The sequence below is a fragment of the Protopterus annectens genome, chromosome 4.part0 (genome assembly GCF_019279795.1).
Source record: "Protopterus annectens isolate FY-2018-M chromosome 4.part0, PAN1.0, whole genome shotgun sequence".
NCBI classification, from domain to species: Eukaryota; Metazoa; Chordata; order Ceratodontiformes; family Protopteridae; genus Protopterus; species Protopterus annectens.
The window spans coordinates 1,623,008,943-1,623,028,411 of NC_056733.1; the positions used below are offsets into that span (position 1 = coordinate 1,623,008,943).

Sequence of the window (19,469 nt, forward strand, 5' to 3'; positions counted from 1 at the left end):
ATTTCAACTTGAAAAAAACATCATTTAAAATTGCTCTACTCCCCAAAAGAAAAACATAAAAAAGTTATTGTTGAAATATTAATATACAATGTAATTTATTTAAGGATTTAAAATAAACCAAAGGAATGCAAATGTGTGCTGGATATAATATGGATGAATATGTTTTTGTTGGGAATTGAAATGATCATTAGTTTTAAAGTATTAACTTTATACAAATGTTTGCATGTTAGTCAGACTTGGTAGACTAAGGAATAAAATGCAACTGTAGTATGTCAGAAATGTAATGTTTAAGTCTGAATACAGGAACATACGAATGACCATATTAGGGTGAATTTACTATATCCTGTAGCTCTTCTTGCTCAAGAGTATCACAGAGAAAAAAATTCAGATTTTTACAATAGGTAAGCCATTTTCCCATTAGGATGATACAAGGTAGAAGCTCAGAATAGGGAGAAAGTTACAGTTGTTCTTTTCATATATGATGCTTTATTACAGATGGGGATTACATGCTGATTTGCCATGGCAACGTTTATTTTATTTAAATACAAAAATGTTATCAATTAATGCATTTGTGTATATTAAATTAAATTAAATTGTTGCCCTGTTAGCTATTTGAAGTACATTTAGGAATGGTAGAGGAATTGTTGTTATACAGTATATCTTTAAAAATAACGTATAAATGTATTTTTCTATAATTTCATTTTTAAAAATAATTAAATGTTTTTCATGTAAAGTGGACTTTTCAATTCTAAAATGTGTGGTTTTGACTTTAGTTTCTTCATTGGAACTAAGTTTATTAAGTTTAAGAAATGTTTGTTTACATTTCTTGTATGCTGAACAACTATGCATGCATTTCTTTGGTCCTGCATTCTGATGAAGTATACAGGGGGTAAACATGTAGTGGGTAGGCACGTACTCTAGTCTGGAGCCGATTTCAACAAAGTGACACAGACTGCAGCACAATCAATCCATCACTTAAGCAGGCAAGCAGACAACATATCAATAAATAACTAAATGCATTCACATTCAAATAAATAACAAAACAAAACAGAACATAAGACAACTAGTAAAATGTATAGCACTTGACATTAAAGTTAATAAGACAGACATAACACTGTAATAAATAGGTATCTAGCACAGATGATGACTGTTAGGAAGAAAACTAGGGATATGTGCTGTATATTTGCTGGATTAGTGTTGGAATGGAACTATGCATTACTGGCAAGCTGGAAGGTCCACATGTATGTGGGACTAGGCACTGCAGATTGTACCTAGTGGAAGCCAAACTGCTTACAGTACTGAGTTCCACATACAAGTAAAGTTGTACTGCAGGTTTGAAGAGTCAGAGGCAGAGAGACTGGAACCATTCACATATGCAGTTTAGTGTAGTGCAAGCCATCCTCAAAACTCCTGTATGGACAGCTCACGGTGTCCTGTTTTCAAAAGTAGACATAATTCCCTGGTGATTTAGTGACTCCACAATCCTATCCTCATCTTGGATGGGAAGAATTCAGGTATGATGGCTATGCTGTCCTACAGGTGGAGCTCCCGTGTTGGACAGCATCTAGCCATATAACTACACCTGTATGCCAGACCCTACTCCCTGATGGCAACACTGAATCTGATGGAGCTGCTGTATCAGCTTATGTTGTCCAGACTGAGAAATGTACCATGTCCTTAGGTAAAATCAGGCTATACTCAGAACAAGTAATGAATTTCATTAACGCAGAATGTTAGAGAAGCTCATTAACAGTTATTGGCATAGTGGGACTACCTTCATTTCAGTACTCCAAGGTATTGTATTACAACATGTTTGCCCTTTTATGACATCATCAGAAGGTGCCACCAAATAATACAGAATCAAGAAGCAAATGGACAGCTCCTCAACATATAGTAGATACAAATACAATTTTAGTAAATATAATAAATATAGCTCAACTGATTTAACTAAAGTTGAAACTATATACTATAGAATCAGAAAGCCAACTGTACATGATGAGAGCATAATTACAGCAAAAAGAAGTCCTGAGAAATTTTTTAAACTTGATCTTTAGGAGGTATATCTATGAATAGATGACAATTAACAGTTATGAAAAGTTTTATTTATTTAACATTTGTTTACCAGGAAAGTCCAACTGGGACAAAGCTCATTTTCAGCAGAAGCCTGGGAAGAAACACTTCAGACACGTCTTTGGAATGTGGAAAGAAACCGGAGCACCTGGAGGAAACCCATGATTATGCAGGGAGGACATGCAGACTCTGCACAGAAGGCACCCCAGCCAAGAACTGAACCTCAGAACCACTTGCTGTGAGGCAACAATGCTAACCGGTGCACAACTGCACTGTCCAAGTATTCAAACTCCATACAGGCATTGGCCGGAGTTCAGAATCATATTTTGTACCTTGTGCATGGGAGGTAAAGGCCTTAACTATTATGCTAACTACAAAAGTTTCATAAAATGATGAAAATATTGTAAGCTTCCCATACTCCTCTAGAAGGCTTATTGTTATTATTTATGCAGCATTTTATTTCGTGTATTTGATTTTTTTGTATAGTGTGTTGTATTATAATAACCCAGATGCTAACCTTCTTTTGGGTTTACCTTAAGGAAATTTGTACTGTTACAGCAAAAGGATTTTTTTTAGTACTTTGATTATTTCATTTATTATATCCTATTACATAAAAATTCAAGGTCTAGCCATTTTAAAATGAAAGTACTTGGGGCACAATGGCTTTCAATTTAAAAATTGTTTCTCATTTCACCTCTTAGGAAGCAACAAAACTGTTTCTTGCTTGCTTTTGCTTGGTAAGCTATGGCTATTTATGAAGTTTTATGGTTTTATTTATGCTGGAATGCAAAAAGTCTTCTCCAAGTTATGTGAAAATGTACTGATGCAGAACTGCAGTAGGAGTAGTCTTGACTTCTTGTTGGTACATGTATGTGTCATACCTTAGGCCATTTGATCTAAGGACCGTAAGTGTCTGTTTACCTTCGCTTGCTAGTTGTGCTGTTAACATTCAATAATTAACACCGCAGATCTGCAAATGAATGTAGTGAAAGTTCCTTGAGGCATCAGTACCAGACATTTTCAGAGTGATTATCCATATACAGAAAACGGGCATAACTCAATCTATTGGAGAACAGACACTCTCCGGTAGGCTATTAAAGTACTAGGAAATCCTAGTATCAAGTCCATGGCTTCACAACAATATATTAGGATACAGTGAACCATGGACTAAATGCAAACACATGCCATGTTGTTTTCACTCACTAAATGGGACTGTTTATAAAGCATCAGTTAAAATCAGTTAAAAAAAAAGAAAAAGAAAAAGAACAGAAGTACAATAAACAGCTACATACAGCTGCCATTATTTGTCTTTTCCCTCTCACTATCCATGGCAATTAAAAAATAACATTTAGTGTGTTCTCTCTGCCTCTGCAGCTGCAGCTGCTATTACATGTATGTGTGTATGAAACTGTGTGTGGTGTGTGCGTGTGTGTGTGTGTGTGTGTGTGTGTGTGTGTGTGTGTGTGTGTGTGTGTGTGTGTGTGTGTGTGTGTGTGTGTGCGTGTGTGTAGATATTATGTATGTCTTTCAACAATTACATATCCTAAAACAACTATGAAACAGTAGGTGGAGGAGCTACTTTATATCAAAAACATAAAAATATAAATATACTTATAGTGAAACAAATACAACCCGTTTTAACAGACAACCCATTTTCTAAGCTCAGTATTGCCCTCTAAGATGGGCATTGTAGGGGAAATAAAAGATCTCCCAGTGGTGGAGAGGGCCTCCACCTGCAGCACTGGACCTCACAACACTCCTGGGGCTTCAGTTATTTCTCCAGTAATGCCAACCATGTTGGGCATTATTGCTTGGTTAACAAATTATCTACTCTGTTACTGCAGTAAAGTGCAGAAAGAAAACTAGAAACTGCAGTTTCAGATGCATCATTCCTCTGTATTAACATTGACCCTTAAAACTCTGTGAAAGTCCACCTTGTAAAAAAAAAGGTAAAGGAAAAATAAATAAACAGGAAGGTGTTTACAGCAATGCAGCTTGCTATTGAATAGCAAAAAAAAAAAAAAAACAAAGATGTAGCTCAGAGACTAAAATGAGAAAGTATATGAAGAGCAGAAGAGAGTTTTCTGATTATTGTAAAATGTCAGGAGAATAATAAAGAAACAATTAGTTTGTCGCCTGTACCAATCGGCATTCTTCTCAGTTTAAGAAATTACATGCATAGCTCATTCTTAAAATAAATCCCTTGTCTGTAAGTGGAAATAACGGTTGTCAGTTTCATACACAATTATTTAGCCATTTCAATAACAAAGGCTATAAGCATATAAACTAATTTTAAGCATATATTACTAGATTTTTTGAGTGAAAACGTAGCAGTTTATATAGATATCCTAGTAAGAATCAGGAGTGGTGCTAAAGAGACATTTCATAAATTTCATACCATGACAGTTAGCATATGCATTGGTAGGGTTTCGTGGTCCAAAGTTTCCATAGTTATCAAGGAGCCGCTGGTTGGATCCAACTGGAATTTCTTCATGCTTGATGAAACTATGCTGTTGTAAATTGTGTAAATCAGACTTTTCCATCCATCCTCATCTGTAGCACTGATCTTCAGGATCTCTCTCCCAGGTGGTGTGTCCTCAGGAATTCGAACTTCGTACTTCTTCTCCTGGAACTGGGGACGATGCTGGTTGATATTTATTACATGAATGTAGGCCTACAAGGGTTAGACATAACAGAAACATTTTTATTAAAATATAAATACATGTAATGAGAAGTAAAAGCCACATGTATAACATTCCAATTGCACTGTGATGAAATGTATTGAGCTATTTAGCAAAAACAATACAAGTTAGCTACAAACCGCAGTGTTGAGCAGGAACGTACAAGAATCAGTGAGATGGCTAAAACATTTAAGTGAACCACACATTTCAAACAGTTTATCTAGAAGTGCAGCACCCAAAAGGATCACTGAAACAGGGAAATTTCTCCTGCCCAAAGAAAGTACTGGATCTGTAGATGTGGACTGGCTAAACTGATTGCTCAATCCTATATGTGATCTCCTTATGGCTGACAAAGGCCCAACATAAAAAAAATACAGTTCATATATATATGAGGGGCTGAGCCCTGTGTGTTTAATATGACTTGTGACAAGTGTTACAAAATCACTAAGCAGTTTACTGAGGAACAATTGAGCAAGTGTGTGTGCTAGTCACTGTTCTATCAGTCAGCGTATGCGCTCCTCTCAAAATGCTTTTTTATCAGATGGTATTATGATCAGCTTGTTTGTATTTGTACATTCATCTTTTAGATAAAAACAGTGAGCCCAAAACACTTTTCCACATGCTTTCTCAGTCTTTCATTAGGGAGGTAGGCAATGCAGTCACAAGACAATATTGAAAAATTGCAGGACATACCGTAATAATTATAACAGCATAACAAATGGTAATAGAAACTAAGAAACCCACAGTAATGTTTCTTTAGTTTTATTGGTTGTTCAGTGTTCACCAGAGCTGTTAGGGTACTTCAGCTAAGTGTTCTGTGCCCTGTGTGTTTTACATCAGTAATATATGCACTCATATGAACTGCTTATTAATAGACGAGAAAAGACAGCCATGCTCAATTCCTGCTGATCTGTTCACAGAATATTTGCAGCCTTATCTGCTACTGGGCTTTACTCAAGCAATAAAGCGTGACAGGGTGTGTGTTAATGTGTAATAAATGCCCACCCAGTGGTGTTATGAGGCCCTACGTCGTAGGTGGAGGGCCTCTACACCCCTGGAAGGGCATTAATTACACATTAACACACACCCTGGAGGGCAATATTCCACTTAGACAATGGGTTAATTGTAAAATTGTTGTGTTTTACTTGCATATTTACTGTGTTAAGTACTATATTATTTTATATATTTTTAATGTAAAATAGTTCCTCTGCCTACTGTTTCAAACTTGCTGTAGTATATGTTAATGGTGTTGGGAGGAAGCATTTTACATCAAATATATATAAAAATAATATAGTGCTTAAAAAAATATATGAATTTTGCATACTGCCCATTCTCTCTCCCATATACACATACACAGTCTCCTCTGCTTTCACACGCATACATATATACACACAGAGTCTCCGCTGCTTTCACACACATACATATATACACACAGAGTCTCCGCTGCTTTCATACACACATTCACTCATTCACTCAGACAACATCTGACTCACCCTCTTTCTCAATTTTTCACAGTCTCCAGCTGCTTTCATACACGGGTCTTTATTAGATCACCAAAACCTTAAAAAAGTGAACAGTGATTAATCGACCCTATGTAAGCGAAAGCTTACAATCTCGAACTGTCAGAACTGCGATTTTTTTTTCCTAGGGAAAAAAATCGCTGTTCCAAAACGCAAACACACAACACAAGCACTCCAAACAAACAGCAATCCACACACATACACCTAAAATCTGACACCTAACCCTACACTAAACTATACACTCACCACTAACTATCCACTTACCTTAACCCAAACCCTAAGGTCCGTCACTATCGCACACTCACCTCACCCGCTCCCTAGCCCTAACTTACCTAACCCACCCTAACACTCACATCCACACAATCACACACTTACCTGAACCCGACTGGTAACTTTCCAACACAGCACTGAAATTACCGAAGCAACAGAAACGGACAACCGAATTCTTTCTCTAGGAAAAAAATTGGGTTTCTGTTGCTTCGATATTTTAAGCTTTCGCTTACATAAGTTCGAGCAATAACTGTTCGCTTTATTAAGTGTTTGGTGGTCTAATATAGACCCTCATACACACATTAAGTCTCACTCTCTCTCGATCTCTCTCACAGGCAGTCTCCTCTGCTTAGATACATGCATTCACTCACACATCACTCTCGCTTTCTTGCTTTCTCTCTCACTCTCGCCATCCATCTCTCTCTCTCTCTCTCTCTCTCTCACACACACACACACACACACACACACACACACACACACACACACACACACACTGTCTCTCTGCTTTCATATACCCATTTACACACATGCAGACAGAAACACACATACAATCGCTCTCTTTCTCTCACCTCCTTACATACATGCATACACTCTCACATACATGCTGCATTTCCTTTTTTTTCTCTTTTTATTTTACATTCGCTAAACAGCAAAAGCACTGCTTAGAGAGTGTAAAATAATGGCTTGCTCACTCTCACTGACATGCACACATACACTAACACACAGACATAAACACACACACACACACACACACACACACACACACACACACACACACACACACACACACACACACACACACATGTACCTTTTTGTCTTCTTTTTTTATATTTTACACTCGCTAAACAGCAAAAGCACTGCTTAGTGTGTGCAAAATAATGGCGACAGTTCCATTTCATCAGTCTGAGTTCCACAGCGGCTTGATAAGCTGCCATGAAGAGGCAGACTCATTCTTCTCAGTGGGCATTATTTGTAGATTAATACCCTGCTGGAGAACGCTCATTCTCCAATCAGGGTATTGAGGTACAGTTTATCCATTGTCTAAAATGTGTTACAGCATTAGATGGCAGAAAAGGTCATCCACAACACCTGCATACACATTGCCATCACTACATAAACAGTGAAAAATGTATGAGGAACAGAATGAACTTCGGTACAAATTAACAAGAATATTCCTAAATCCTTAGTGGATGCCGCGGTGGTACGGCAGTAGCGTTGTTACCTCACAGCAAGAGGTTCTCCCGTTCGATTCTTGGCTGGGCTTGGGAGTGCCTTCTGTGTCAAATCTGCATGTCCTCCCCGTGGTTGGGTAGCGTTCAAAAGACATGCGTGCGTAAATGGGAGTGCCTTCGTTGAAGGTTGGGCGTCAAGCTGCTACCTTGGCATTTCGTAAAAATCTACTGCCAATCATTAGCGGACCGGAGTTCCACTGTGGTGACCCCTTACTGGGAAAAGCCGAAAGACAAACAACAACATTCTTAAATCCTTAGTAAAGACAGAATTTCCTAGGTGAGTTAGTAAAGACAGCATTTCCTGGAGGGTTTAGTAAAAACAGTATTTCTTGGATGAGACAGTAAAGAGAGCATTTCCTGTACAAGTTAGTAATGACAACATTCCCTGGATGAGTTATTAATGACAACCATTTGATGGAGGAGTTAGTATATCTGAAAGACATTCTCCAATAACTGGCTTTCTACATAAAGTATACACATACAGATATGTCTGAAGTTAAAACACAGCTGGGGTTAGGTTAACAGATCCAAGCATTCCTCAGTGTAAAAAAACTATTTCATAAACTGGCTTAAGACAATATTCATAACTAAAAGAATGCACACAAAATAGCTGAACTGGAAGATCGAAAGTAGCATTCGTGATGCAATAATCCGTCCATCTTTGTTTTACTAGAAAATGAGAAGTTTTATCTCAGGTTGTATTCCAGAACCTTTTTAGATATTTGCATGATGCTCAAACTCAAATGTGACACAGCACAGTTGATGCTTACTGCTGATACCTAAACTGTGAGCCATGGATCTCCCTTATCCTTCATATTATCAGAAAATCTGTTCAATGATAACAGTAGAAATTATGGAATGCTGGACTTGAGGTAAAAGCATACCTGATTATGTTACCTGGACTGTGAATTTGCAGAGCAAATAAAGTATTGTCATACATAGCTGAGCTATTTTCATGAACACAGACAAGGGAAATATGCTGGTTGTATAAATTAAGCTCTGATTATGATTGTTTATTTATTTATTTACTTATTTATCTTACTTTTTTTCTGTTCTATGCCCAGATGCAGTTGCAGCTGCAATGAATCTTTTTTTAGCACGGCTTTATTGAACTCACAATTTATCAGGCAATTTGTATCCACAATCATCACTGACATCATATCGCAATCATAGAGGATTACTGGCCTCAAACAAATGCCCTACACTGACAGCCTCAAAAAACTCCAGCTTTACTCCATAGCATATCGCCTACTCCGAGGTGATCTCTGCCTAACATATAAAGCTATGTCAAACCCAGAGCTGTTGGACATGTTACATTTAAAGATATCCCAATCCCTCCGAGCTACACGCTCTAGGGACCGAAACCTTGTCACCACAATAAACAGTACATGCTGGATGGATAGATTCCTGTCCCAGAGACTTCCCATACCCTGGAACAGGCTACCCATCTATGCCAAGCAAAGTTCTTCATTAGCACTCTTCAAGAAAAATCTTGATGAGTGGATGAGAAATAGGAAATACACCCCGGGGATCACTTCTGTGTCCCTGCTCGACAGAGGTACAGGAAAATAACTTTCTTGGGTGGCGTAGGCCAGGGAACCTTGCTGGCTAGGCTTACGTAGGCCCTTGGGCCGATAGCCTAGTACCTACCTATGAACCTATGAACCTATATTTATTCAGTTTTCATGTCCTCATTTTTTATAAACATTTTTTAACATTTTAAATTATAACCATTTTCCATCCATTTTTGCACCATTTTCAGTTCTCCCCAGCATTCCTTTTTTCCCTCATCACTTTGGTCCCAATTCTGAAGACAAAGGTCCCATATATGCCTTTTAAGGGTATACAGCTTGTTCTTTTCTCTGTATAACAAACCTCCCTCTAACTGCTTTATTTTCTTTATAATATCTAGTGCATATTCCAATGTTTGTCTAAATGTTGACTTTCACTTTCTGGTTATCATTGTTTTGGCTGCTAACATAATTAAAGTTAATAAAGCCTTCTCATGTCCTGATGTTCTAGTTTCCTTTTTTGGCAGCTCTATCAACAAAATCTCATTATCCCACATCCACACTAGCTTATTTTTCAATATACTATCTACCACTTTATATGCCTGATGTTCTTCCTGGTTGCTTTTATTCTCCCCCAATGCCTGTTTCCAATAAAACAGTCTCTCACTGCCTCTGGTAGTCACTTATTGTCTCATCATCATATCTTCCCATTTTGTTTTTTATCCCTCTACTTGCAATATATATAACAGGCTTAACTGCGTAGCCTTAAAGTACCCCTTTAAATCAGGCAACCTTGTGCCCCCTTGCTTAATCTCTAGGATCATCTTATCCCACTTAACCCCAGGTCATGTTTCTTGCCAATTAAAGTTCTTCATTTCCTGGATTACTTCTTGCCATAAGTTACTGTCCAGCTGATAGAAATATGCCTGGCAAACATATTTAATCAAGGGGACCAAAAACATTTTTACTGCCTGTGTCTTACTATCCAGATCCATAATCATGAACTTCCACTCCCTTACCCATTTGCAATAAATACAGAGGATGCTACTAGGTTCAGGATGAGATATGCAATGAAGCAAAAATCACAAAGTTGTTGTTACTCTCTCGATACTTAGACATGTGAGGGACTAGAGGGTGGTTTGTCATTTCACATTCTGCTTTTTATTTTCCTTTGCCTATATTCCATAGAGTAATTCTTCATGAAGTGAAGGATTCAGAATGTATACAAAGACCATGAGCAGTATTGAAACGACTTGTTATGCAACCCTTAAGCAGTTGGTAATTGGATTCTAACCTAGATTTTAAATTCATACAAGTCATATAAAAGCCTTGTGTCTACTCACAGTTCTCAATAAGACGCACTGATTCAAATCCTACACTGAAGGAACACACACACGCGCGCACACACACACACATGTATATATATATATATATATATATATATATATATATATATATATATATATATATATATATATATATATAGTTCCACTTCTAATGATCGAAATTTCAAAACATCGAAGTTCTGATCATCGAGACCAGAACATCGAATTTTGAAACATCGAACATTACAAGTGTAAGCAAAAAAAAAAAAAAAAAACACAAAAGAAAAATAGATTTTAACAATTGTATGCAGGGAGGCTACGCCCCCCTCCACCCCCCCACACCCCCCCTACTTTAATATTCCAACTCCGAGACCGCACTACAGTGGAGTAAAGGGAAATCTCCCGTTTAGCGCTATATGCAGAAGCACTAAACGGGAGATTTTCCATACCCTATTCATACAAACATACATACAGATTACTATCTTGCTCAGCTGATGCTAGTTACATAAATCTGTACAGAAGAAGTTACCTTTGCTATAGCATCCTTAACTGTATATACATGTACTCACACTAACATTAAATATTGCATTTTGCTTGAAAGTAGACTGCTGCAGAAAGAGAGGGAGGGACAGATCTCAACTTGGAAAAAAGTCAGCATTGCTCAGATACATCACTGTTGTCTAATTGCTGGCAGATATCACTACAATCTTACTGCAATGTTCTCAAAAGAGTACATTGCCTTTTTTTTTGGGGGGGGGGGGGCTTTCCCTTCTTAATGCTAGCCATTAGCCTTTTCCCATAGGTTTTGAGATCAAACTGGACTCAACTAAGTATTATCATCCAGGCAGCTAAAGAAGGAGTTTGGACCCATTTCTCATCACTCTGTGTCAGCACCACCCTTCTTGCAGCAGCCTGAGAGTTTGTACTCATCTCTCCAGACCAGAGCATCATTAAGTGTGTACCCCAATTACCTGCAATGTAAGGAACTGCCTGGAAGCTATGCTACATCACAGTAAGTGAGTATTTTTTTTTTTAATTTTGATTAACATAACGCCTCCATCTGCAGATCTGGTGAGCATGACCAAATGGTCATGTGATGCCTAAGCTCTTCTGTGTATGTGCTAACTTCCTGCTACAGTGCTATGCACTATCTGATACATGCAAAGTGCATGTGGTAATCCTTCACGCTGCTACTGCAACAAGCTCATGCCTCTACTGGAGTTCACTGCAGCAGTGGTTGGTCCCCCTCTCTCTCATCCCAAGAGATGCCTGCTGTTCATTTCCTCATCTCCTCTAGTGCCTGGGATGCTATCCAAAAGTAGATGATCTTCATAGCATTCAAGAATACAATTGGATTTTTAGCCTTACTTTACATATAGCAAATGCTCAAAGAGTTGAACTCTGTGGGAGATCCATGCTGACGGTGAAATGGTTAAGGTCCATACTTTAAAGACACAAGTTCAGGATTTGATTCCTGATCTCAGGTTTCTTGGCTGGGTTTAAATGGCTCTACAGGGCAATTACTCAAGTATTCACCTAAGGGAGTAACTTCATTGTTTTATGTGTAGGCTTATGTGAAAGACCTGCCCAACTCACTCCTGTGATTTAAAAAAAGCTAGCACATGGTTAAAATCATAGTAAACACAGCATGTGCTTAGGAGTTCTATCCCACAAGACCACTTTTAAAAGGTGAATGCTAATAACTGACTGTAATAACCAGTTCCTATCAACTGTGCAGCTGAGCTTGTGCCACTTAGGTAATGTTATTGAACCACGGCCACAGTCAGTACACTATTCCCCTACATAAGTGTATGCATGTGTGTGTGTATATGTGTGTATATATATATATATATATATATATATATATATATATATATATATATATATATATATATATACATACATATATCTACTTTGTAATCATGAAATACCAAAATGTCGAACCTCAAAATAGCGACACGAAAACCACAACAACACTAAATCCTGAAACCTTATAAGACTGAGTCTTGAAACATTGAAAAATATAACACAAACATAACCTACCTTCCTCCACCAATAAAAAACACATCAACAAACAAAACAAACAGCAGCCTACTCCTCTATGTTTAACTGGGAGGGCAGGCCTTCCTGCACCCCTCCATGTTGGGATGCAACCCCCACACCCCCTACAAATTAAATATATCAACTCTGAGACTGCACTACCACAAAGGAAATTGTAAATATACCTTTATGCGCCTACAATTTCATTTCATAATTTCAGCACAATACCCCCTATAAAGATAAATAACCTAGTTCTTCAACATATCACCGGTCGCATACGCAATTGTCACTTACATACTCAGATCTACATAGTACACTTACCATCAACTTAAAACAACTAAAGTTTCACTTCTAAACCCTAAAATACTCTATACCTACGGTAAGCTTCACTACATCCAAACATAATGGCCTCCATAGCTACTTTTGACAAACTACTACCCCTTAAAGGAACACCGTCCAATTTAGATCTACACCGCAGAAAACTTACTTACATTTCGCAAATTTCAAATTCGACTTTCTACACTTTCAAGAAATTATGTTTTTGGGATTATCGTTTTACTGTTTTGAAGTTCGACATTTTGCTATTTTGTGATTACAAAGTATATATATATATATATATATATATATATATATATATATATATAGATATATGTAGAAGGTGTTGGTACAGACCTTCAATTGATAATAATAAAAACAGTCACCTATCTACCTTTTTAACCTTGAAATGGGCCTTGCATGACGTCACTGTTACAGGTATTTCTCATCGACAAATTGCAATGTCAGCAATGTTGTTGTTGTTATTAACCTTTTAACTCCTTTGAAACGGTATCCGTTAGATAGCATAACTGTTGCTGCATGTGCACACTAATGCACGTTTCATTTCTGCAGAAAGAAAACCATCCACTCCTTTAGGTCAGATGTCTGTGGAACTGCAGAAGGTATTTGATACATTGCACTGGGACTATATTCTTAACACTCATTGACAAGATTAGATTTCAAGATTCCTACAGGTATTGATTATTTTCAGAAATCGCTGCATCATGTTATTCTTTGGTTGCCTTCCCTAGCCCTTGGGAACAAATCAGGACAGTTCTATCTTAGTGTTGCTGATTAATTTTATAAGAATCCCTTATGCACTTTGCAAAACCTGTTCCAACTTCAAAGGAAGTAAGAAATGTAGACAGGTTTGCACCTATGCAGACAATTTTCTCATTATGATTTTTCACTCCCTCTTCATTACAGCCTAGTCTTAACATGATTAAAGCACACAATGAAGACACAGACTGTAAACTTTATGCAAATAGATCATGTTCTCCCACCTGCTAAATATATCTGTGTTTCTTGGGCCAAAATTACTTTCACTGACTTGGCAGTGGAAGGTAACAAACATCTTGGTTTGTTCTTGTCTCCATGCTCAAAAGTTCTCAAAATAAAACACTCATTGATGAGGTATCAAAAACAAAACTTGAACTTTTAACCAGCACAGTGGTTTAGTAATTAAAGTTGGTATGTTAAGGATTTGTGGTTGAGTCCTGACCTCTGGTTACCGTGTGTGTATTGTCTGCATATCATCTGCATGCTCCCCATGTGTCATCGGTATGGATTTTCCTTGGTTCTCCAATTCTGCACTTCCACCACAAAAAAATATTCTGACTAACTGTTTTAAACTGTCTGTATATATTGGATTTACCATTGTCTTTTTGTCCTGGCTCAAGGCCAGAAAAGTTGCACAAAGAATAATTCAACTGGCAGGTTAACAAATAACATATTGAATGACTTTATTAACAGTTGTGTAGGAAGTAATTATTAACATGTATGTGCTGTGCAGCTGTTTTGACTGCTTTTGTGCTATTTATCTTCCCCAAACTGTTTTCCTCATGTTTATTAAGGTAAATGGATACAGGGATACATGATGTGCCAGACAGAGATGCAGCTGTTACCTGTTCTAATATCTACAGTGGGTCTTTCTAAAAATGCCAAAAATTAGAAAGTAATTGGGGTAAAGAAGATGGAAAAAGTAATGGTGATGCTCTTTTTAATTTCTCCAAGTCTTTTGGGTTTCTAATACCATGATGGGAATGGATCCCATTCCTAAGTCAAAGTATGATTAAAGTTCATGAAATTAGTATTGTTTCACTCTTTGATGTTAGCCAAAAGTGCTCTTTGCAGCACCCGCAATGTGCCCAGTAATGACTCCTGCAACTCGTATGGTGCTACATGAATTGGTAACATATCTAAATACGCTTGTAAATTCTTTTTTATAAGACCAGTTGCTCCTACTACTACTGGAACTATCTGGGTATCTTTCTTTCACATGGCTCTCTTTTCTGCCTTCAGATCCAGGTATTTTATGACTTTGTGTCTCTCTGTACACAAGACACTGTAGCCACTGGGTGTGGCTATTTCAGTGATCAATGCTACTTTTGCCTTCTTTTCTTGGACCACTATATTTGGTTTTTTAGCATCTATCTTTTGAACTGTTGGTATTGGGTGATCCCATCTGATACAAACTTCATCATTTTCTGTGATTCTTTGTGACTCATGTTTCCAGTGTTTTTCAGCCACTTTGATACTATAATATTTGTACAATCTCAAGTGTAACAGTCTTGTCACATTATTATGCCTTTCAGTATACAGTCCCTCTGCCATTAGTGCGTCACAACCAGCAACAAGGTGTGTGACTGTTTCCAATTCGGTTTTACAAAACCTACATGTGTCTGTTTCTCCCACATATTCAATGCACTTTGTAGACCGCCATGTATGTAGCCCACTGTCTTGGGCTGCCAATATTAACCTTTCATTTCTTGATGTGAATTCACCTCTCCTTAACCATTCCTGCGTTCATTCTTGAACAACATTAGGCTCTTCCAGAAGTTTTCTATACTTGCAACTATATTTATGTTTTTTCCACATTTCTTGCCTTCTCATCTGGTCTTTCACCTTATATTCTTTATTTGTTTTTTAGCACATTCAGTTGCTGCCTGTTTTTTATCCACTTCTGGTTTGATTTCCATTCCTGCTTGATGTCGATATGCTTCTGCTAAATTAAGTACAGATATCATCTTAGATTTATTCTCCTTATGTTTCAAAACTTTCACTACATTTGGATCTTGTGAGGTCACTAGATATGTGTAGAGTCCCACAGTTGCAGATCTATATGTGTAATCAATTTTAAGGAGGATCATCCTTCCTTCAGAACGGGGAATATATAATCTTGGTATACACTGATTTTTATAAATCATTTGGTAAGCGTGATGCATCCTTCTTGTTTTAATATCCAGTCTATCCAACACTTTTTGAGGCCAGTCAGTCACTCCAAAACTATAAGTTAGGACAGAAAGAACAAGTTGATTTATAGCTTGGATCTTGTTCCTAGATGTCAGTGCTGTTTTTAGGATTAATTTAAGTCTTGTAAAGTACTCCCTACTGAGATTTATTCACATTTGTTCATGTTTTATTGCTGATCCTTCATCATTTCCCAAGTATTTATACACTCCCTCTTGCTCACGTTCTTTTATATCACATTCTTGTCCCAACCTGATGTTTTCTTGGCGGTGCAGTTTTCCTGCTTTAAAGGTTGCTTTTGCACATTTATCAAGACCAAATGACATTCCAATATCATTTGAAAAAGTGACAATAAAGGTCTCATGATGTCTCTACAAATGCAGTTTCTCTGAGTGCTGACAAATTGAAGAAGCTTTGCAGTGAAAAATGCAGGGGGCTTATCCTCTGCACTCCCATGTGAGTGAGTCCCACCCACTCTCCCTACTTTAAAACTACTACTTCTTTGAGGAGTATACTACCTGTGATCACAGTAAGAACCAAGAAATGGAGAAAAGCAAAAAGTCTTCAAAGAAGAAACCACCAAATAGGCATTTCATAAGATAACCCTGTGGCCACAGACATCTAAAGAAATGTATCTAAGGGGAACCTGAAGTGAATTCACCTCTATGGTTCCAGCCCACATCTGATAAAGTTAAGAAACAAAAACGTATGGTTTGAGCGTTAATGTGTTTTGGTGGATTTAATAAAAGTGATTTTTTAAGTATTTTCATTTCCATGCTGCGTGACTACGCTGAGAATTAAGTAACTGAACAGTTTCTGCCGACTGGGAGCTTTATTGTATGTCTCTGGGCTTCGTTTTTCTTTTGTGTTTACTGGTCTTTGTGGAGCCCTTGCGCCTTCTTTGGGATTTACTATCCTGATTGCAAAACTCTGGGGAAAAGGACAAGATCACAGGTTATTGAAAGCAGTTTTCAGTGTAACAGATCTACAGTAAGTTAAATTAATTCACTTCAGAGTTGTTACACTCCCAAAGAGAAAGTGCAGAAGTAACAAGGAACACAGTACTTTAGAGGAAATCTGCTTTAAAAGTAGGTTCTGTGCTGGATACAACCAATGTAAGGATGGGACCAACTTACTTCTGATAGAGGAAAACATGAGAATAACAGGGAGCAAGTGAAGGGAAGCAATGTTACAGGTTGACAGGAAAGATAAATCACCAGTGCAAGAGGAGGAAAAACCACCCAAATACTATGAAATGCTTCAGGGAATATGAAGGCAGAAAAAGTAGCTGGCACAGGTGATGTTATAGAAACCATGATAAAAATGTTGAGAGCACTCATTGTGGTATAGAAGGAGAGAGAAAGAGAGGTGTATCATAGATGACAGGAGAATAAGCATTACAGGGCAACCATACAAGAATAAAACCTTGCAAAGACTACCCATCCATGTGAAACAAAGCTCATCCCTAACCATATCCAGATGTTCATTGGACCAATGAAAGGGAAATCACTAATTTACAAGTGGTTTGGCACCCATGTCCTTTATGGACAGGGGCAGCCTTTGAATGCTTGATAGGTACATATGTCATAATCATAAAATTCACTAAGGTATTGATGAATGTCAGCAATACTTTGGTAATATTTGGGGTAAGACTGGCTATGCTTAAAATGGCTCTTGGGTCAACAGCCTAGTAATCATCTATGAACCTATAAAAGTGATATTAAAAAAGAAAAAAAGAATAAAACAGATATCTGCAACTGCGAATATTAGAGAGGTATCACACTCCTGTGGCATTAAATGAAAGTGCCGAAGAGGATGTCTGATAAACAAATAGAGCAGTATAAAGTAATATGGGAGATGAGCAATTTGAGTTCAGATCAGGATGCAGTACAACTGACTCAGTGATTGCAGTGATTGCAGTGATACAGTTAGTGGACAAGATGCTGGAAATGAGGAGAGTGGGCATTCCTTGCATTGGAGAAAGCATATAACAAGGTCCCAGGCAAGCTGATTTGGACAGTACTGGGATGGTTCAAAGTTCCAGAAACATTAGTAGAATCAGTGCAGGTTATGTACAAGGACCCAATGGCAGAAGTACAGACACTGATCAAAACTCACAGAAAAGTTCACAGTGGGAGTGGGTGTGCATCAAGGTTGTTGTGTCTTTTGGCTTTTGCCGGTTGGGGGTTGCCACAGTGGAAGTCTGGTCCGCTTATGATTGGCAGTATATTTTTACGTGCCGAGTTGCCAGCTCTGACTCACAACCTTCAACGAAGGTATGCCCATTCATGCATGTCTCCACAAAGAAGACGCTCTAGCTGAGAATTGAACAGGACAACATCGTACTATGAGGCGACAATGCTACCACAGCACCACCACCGTGAGCACGTGTGCATCAAGGTATAGTTCCAAATTACTGGTGGACTACATTAGCAAATAGGTTAGAGAGGACACATAAAAAATTGCTGTATGCAGATGATGTGATACTACAAGCAGACTGTTAACTGGAATGTCAAAAAATGATAGGGGACTACAGTGTAAAATGTAAGGCATGTGGCATTAAACTTGAGTACAGAAAAGACTGAGGTCAAGGAAGCAAATTGGAGAAGTCATAAGAAGCTTAAAATTGAGATAGAGGGGGAAATAATGGAAAGAGTAATAGCTTCCAGTATCTTAGAGGTATGACTGCGGAGAAAGGATGCCCGAATGAGGAGGTCAAAGCCAGAATCAGAGGTGCCACAGCCAACCCACACAAAGTGTCATGCAGCAGTGTGTGACAGACAAATGTCAAAGAAGCTGAGAAGTAAGGAGCACAAAGCAATTGTGCAACCAGTTCTACTGTATGGCACAAAAACTGGGCAATGAAGGCAGAGCAGCTGACAAAGCATAAGGTGATGGAGAAGAAGTGACTGAGATGGATAGTAAGACACAAATTGTAGGACAGATAACAAAATGAGGACATCAGAGAAGAAGCCAAAGTAGCCCAGATACAAACCAGGTCAAGGGAAGGAGATTGTGGTAGATCAGTCGCAAGTGCAGGAAAACAGAAGATGATTTGGAACAGTAAATTTGGGCAAGACAGGAAAAAGGCAACAGCAGACAAAGACATCCAGTCAAGAGATGGATGGACTACATGAGACAGAAAAATTGCAACAGTCAGGCATGATTGTCAAAAGGGACCATGAATCGGCAAAGATGGGGACAATTGACAAAAAATGACCCCATGAAAAACAAATGGAAAAAATGGGGTTGATCCGTAAATGACTCTGAATATCATGCAGAAAGGACTTTATTAATACAACAAACAGATTTTCACTAATACTTCTTCAGGTACTATAAATAAAGTAGCCCAACATCCTGAATTTAAAAGCAAAACAGAACACGTAATTATGATGTCACAACTCTTAAAATAATCCACATTTAAATATTATAAAAACAATATATATATATATATATATATATATATATATATATATATATATATATGTACATATATATATATATATATATGTACATATATATGTATATGGGTCCA

At 37.7% G+C, this 19,469-nt stretch overlaps 1 protein-coding gene across 1 annotated transcript in view; it reads right to left on the minus strand.

Annotated features, from left to right (window-relative positions):
• FAT2 (FAT atypical cadherin 2) overlaps positions 1-19,469 on the minus strand; it is a 1,015,713-nt gene that overhangs the window by 357,498 nt on the left and 638,746 nt on the right. The window contains exon 9 of the mRNA XM_044069413.1: positions 4,469-4,744. Within this exon, the coding sequence (XP_043925348.1) occupies positions 4,469-4,744 (276 nt within the window). The remainder of the gene's footprint in view (positions 1-4,468; positions 4,745-19,469) is intronic.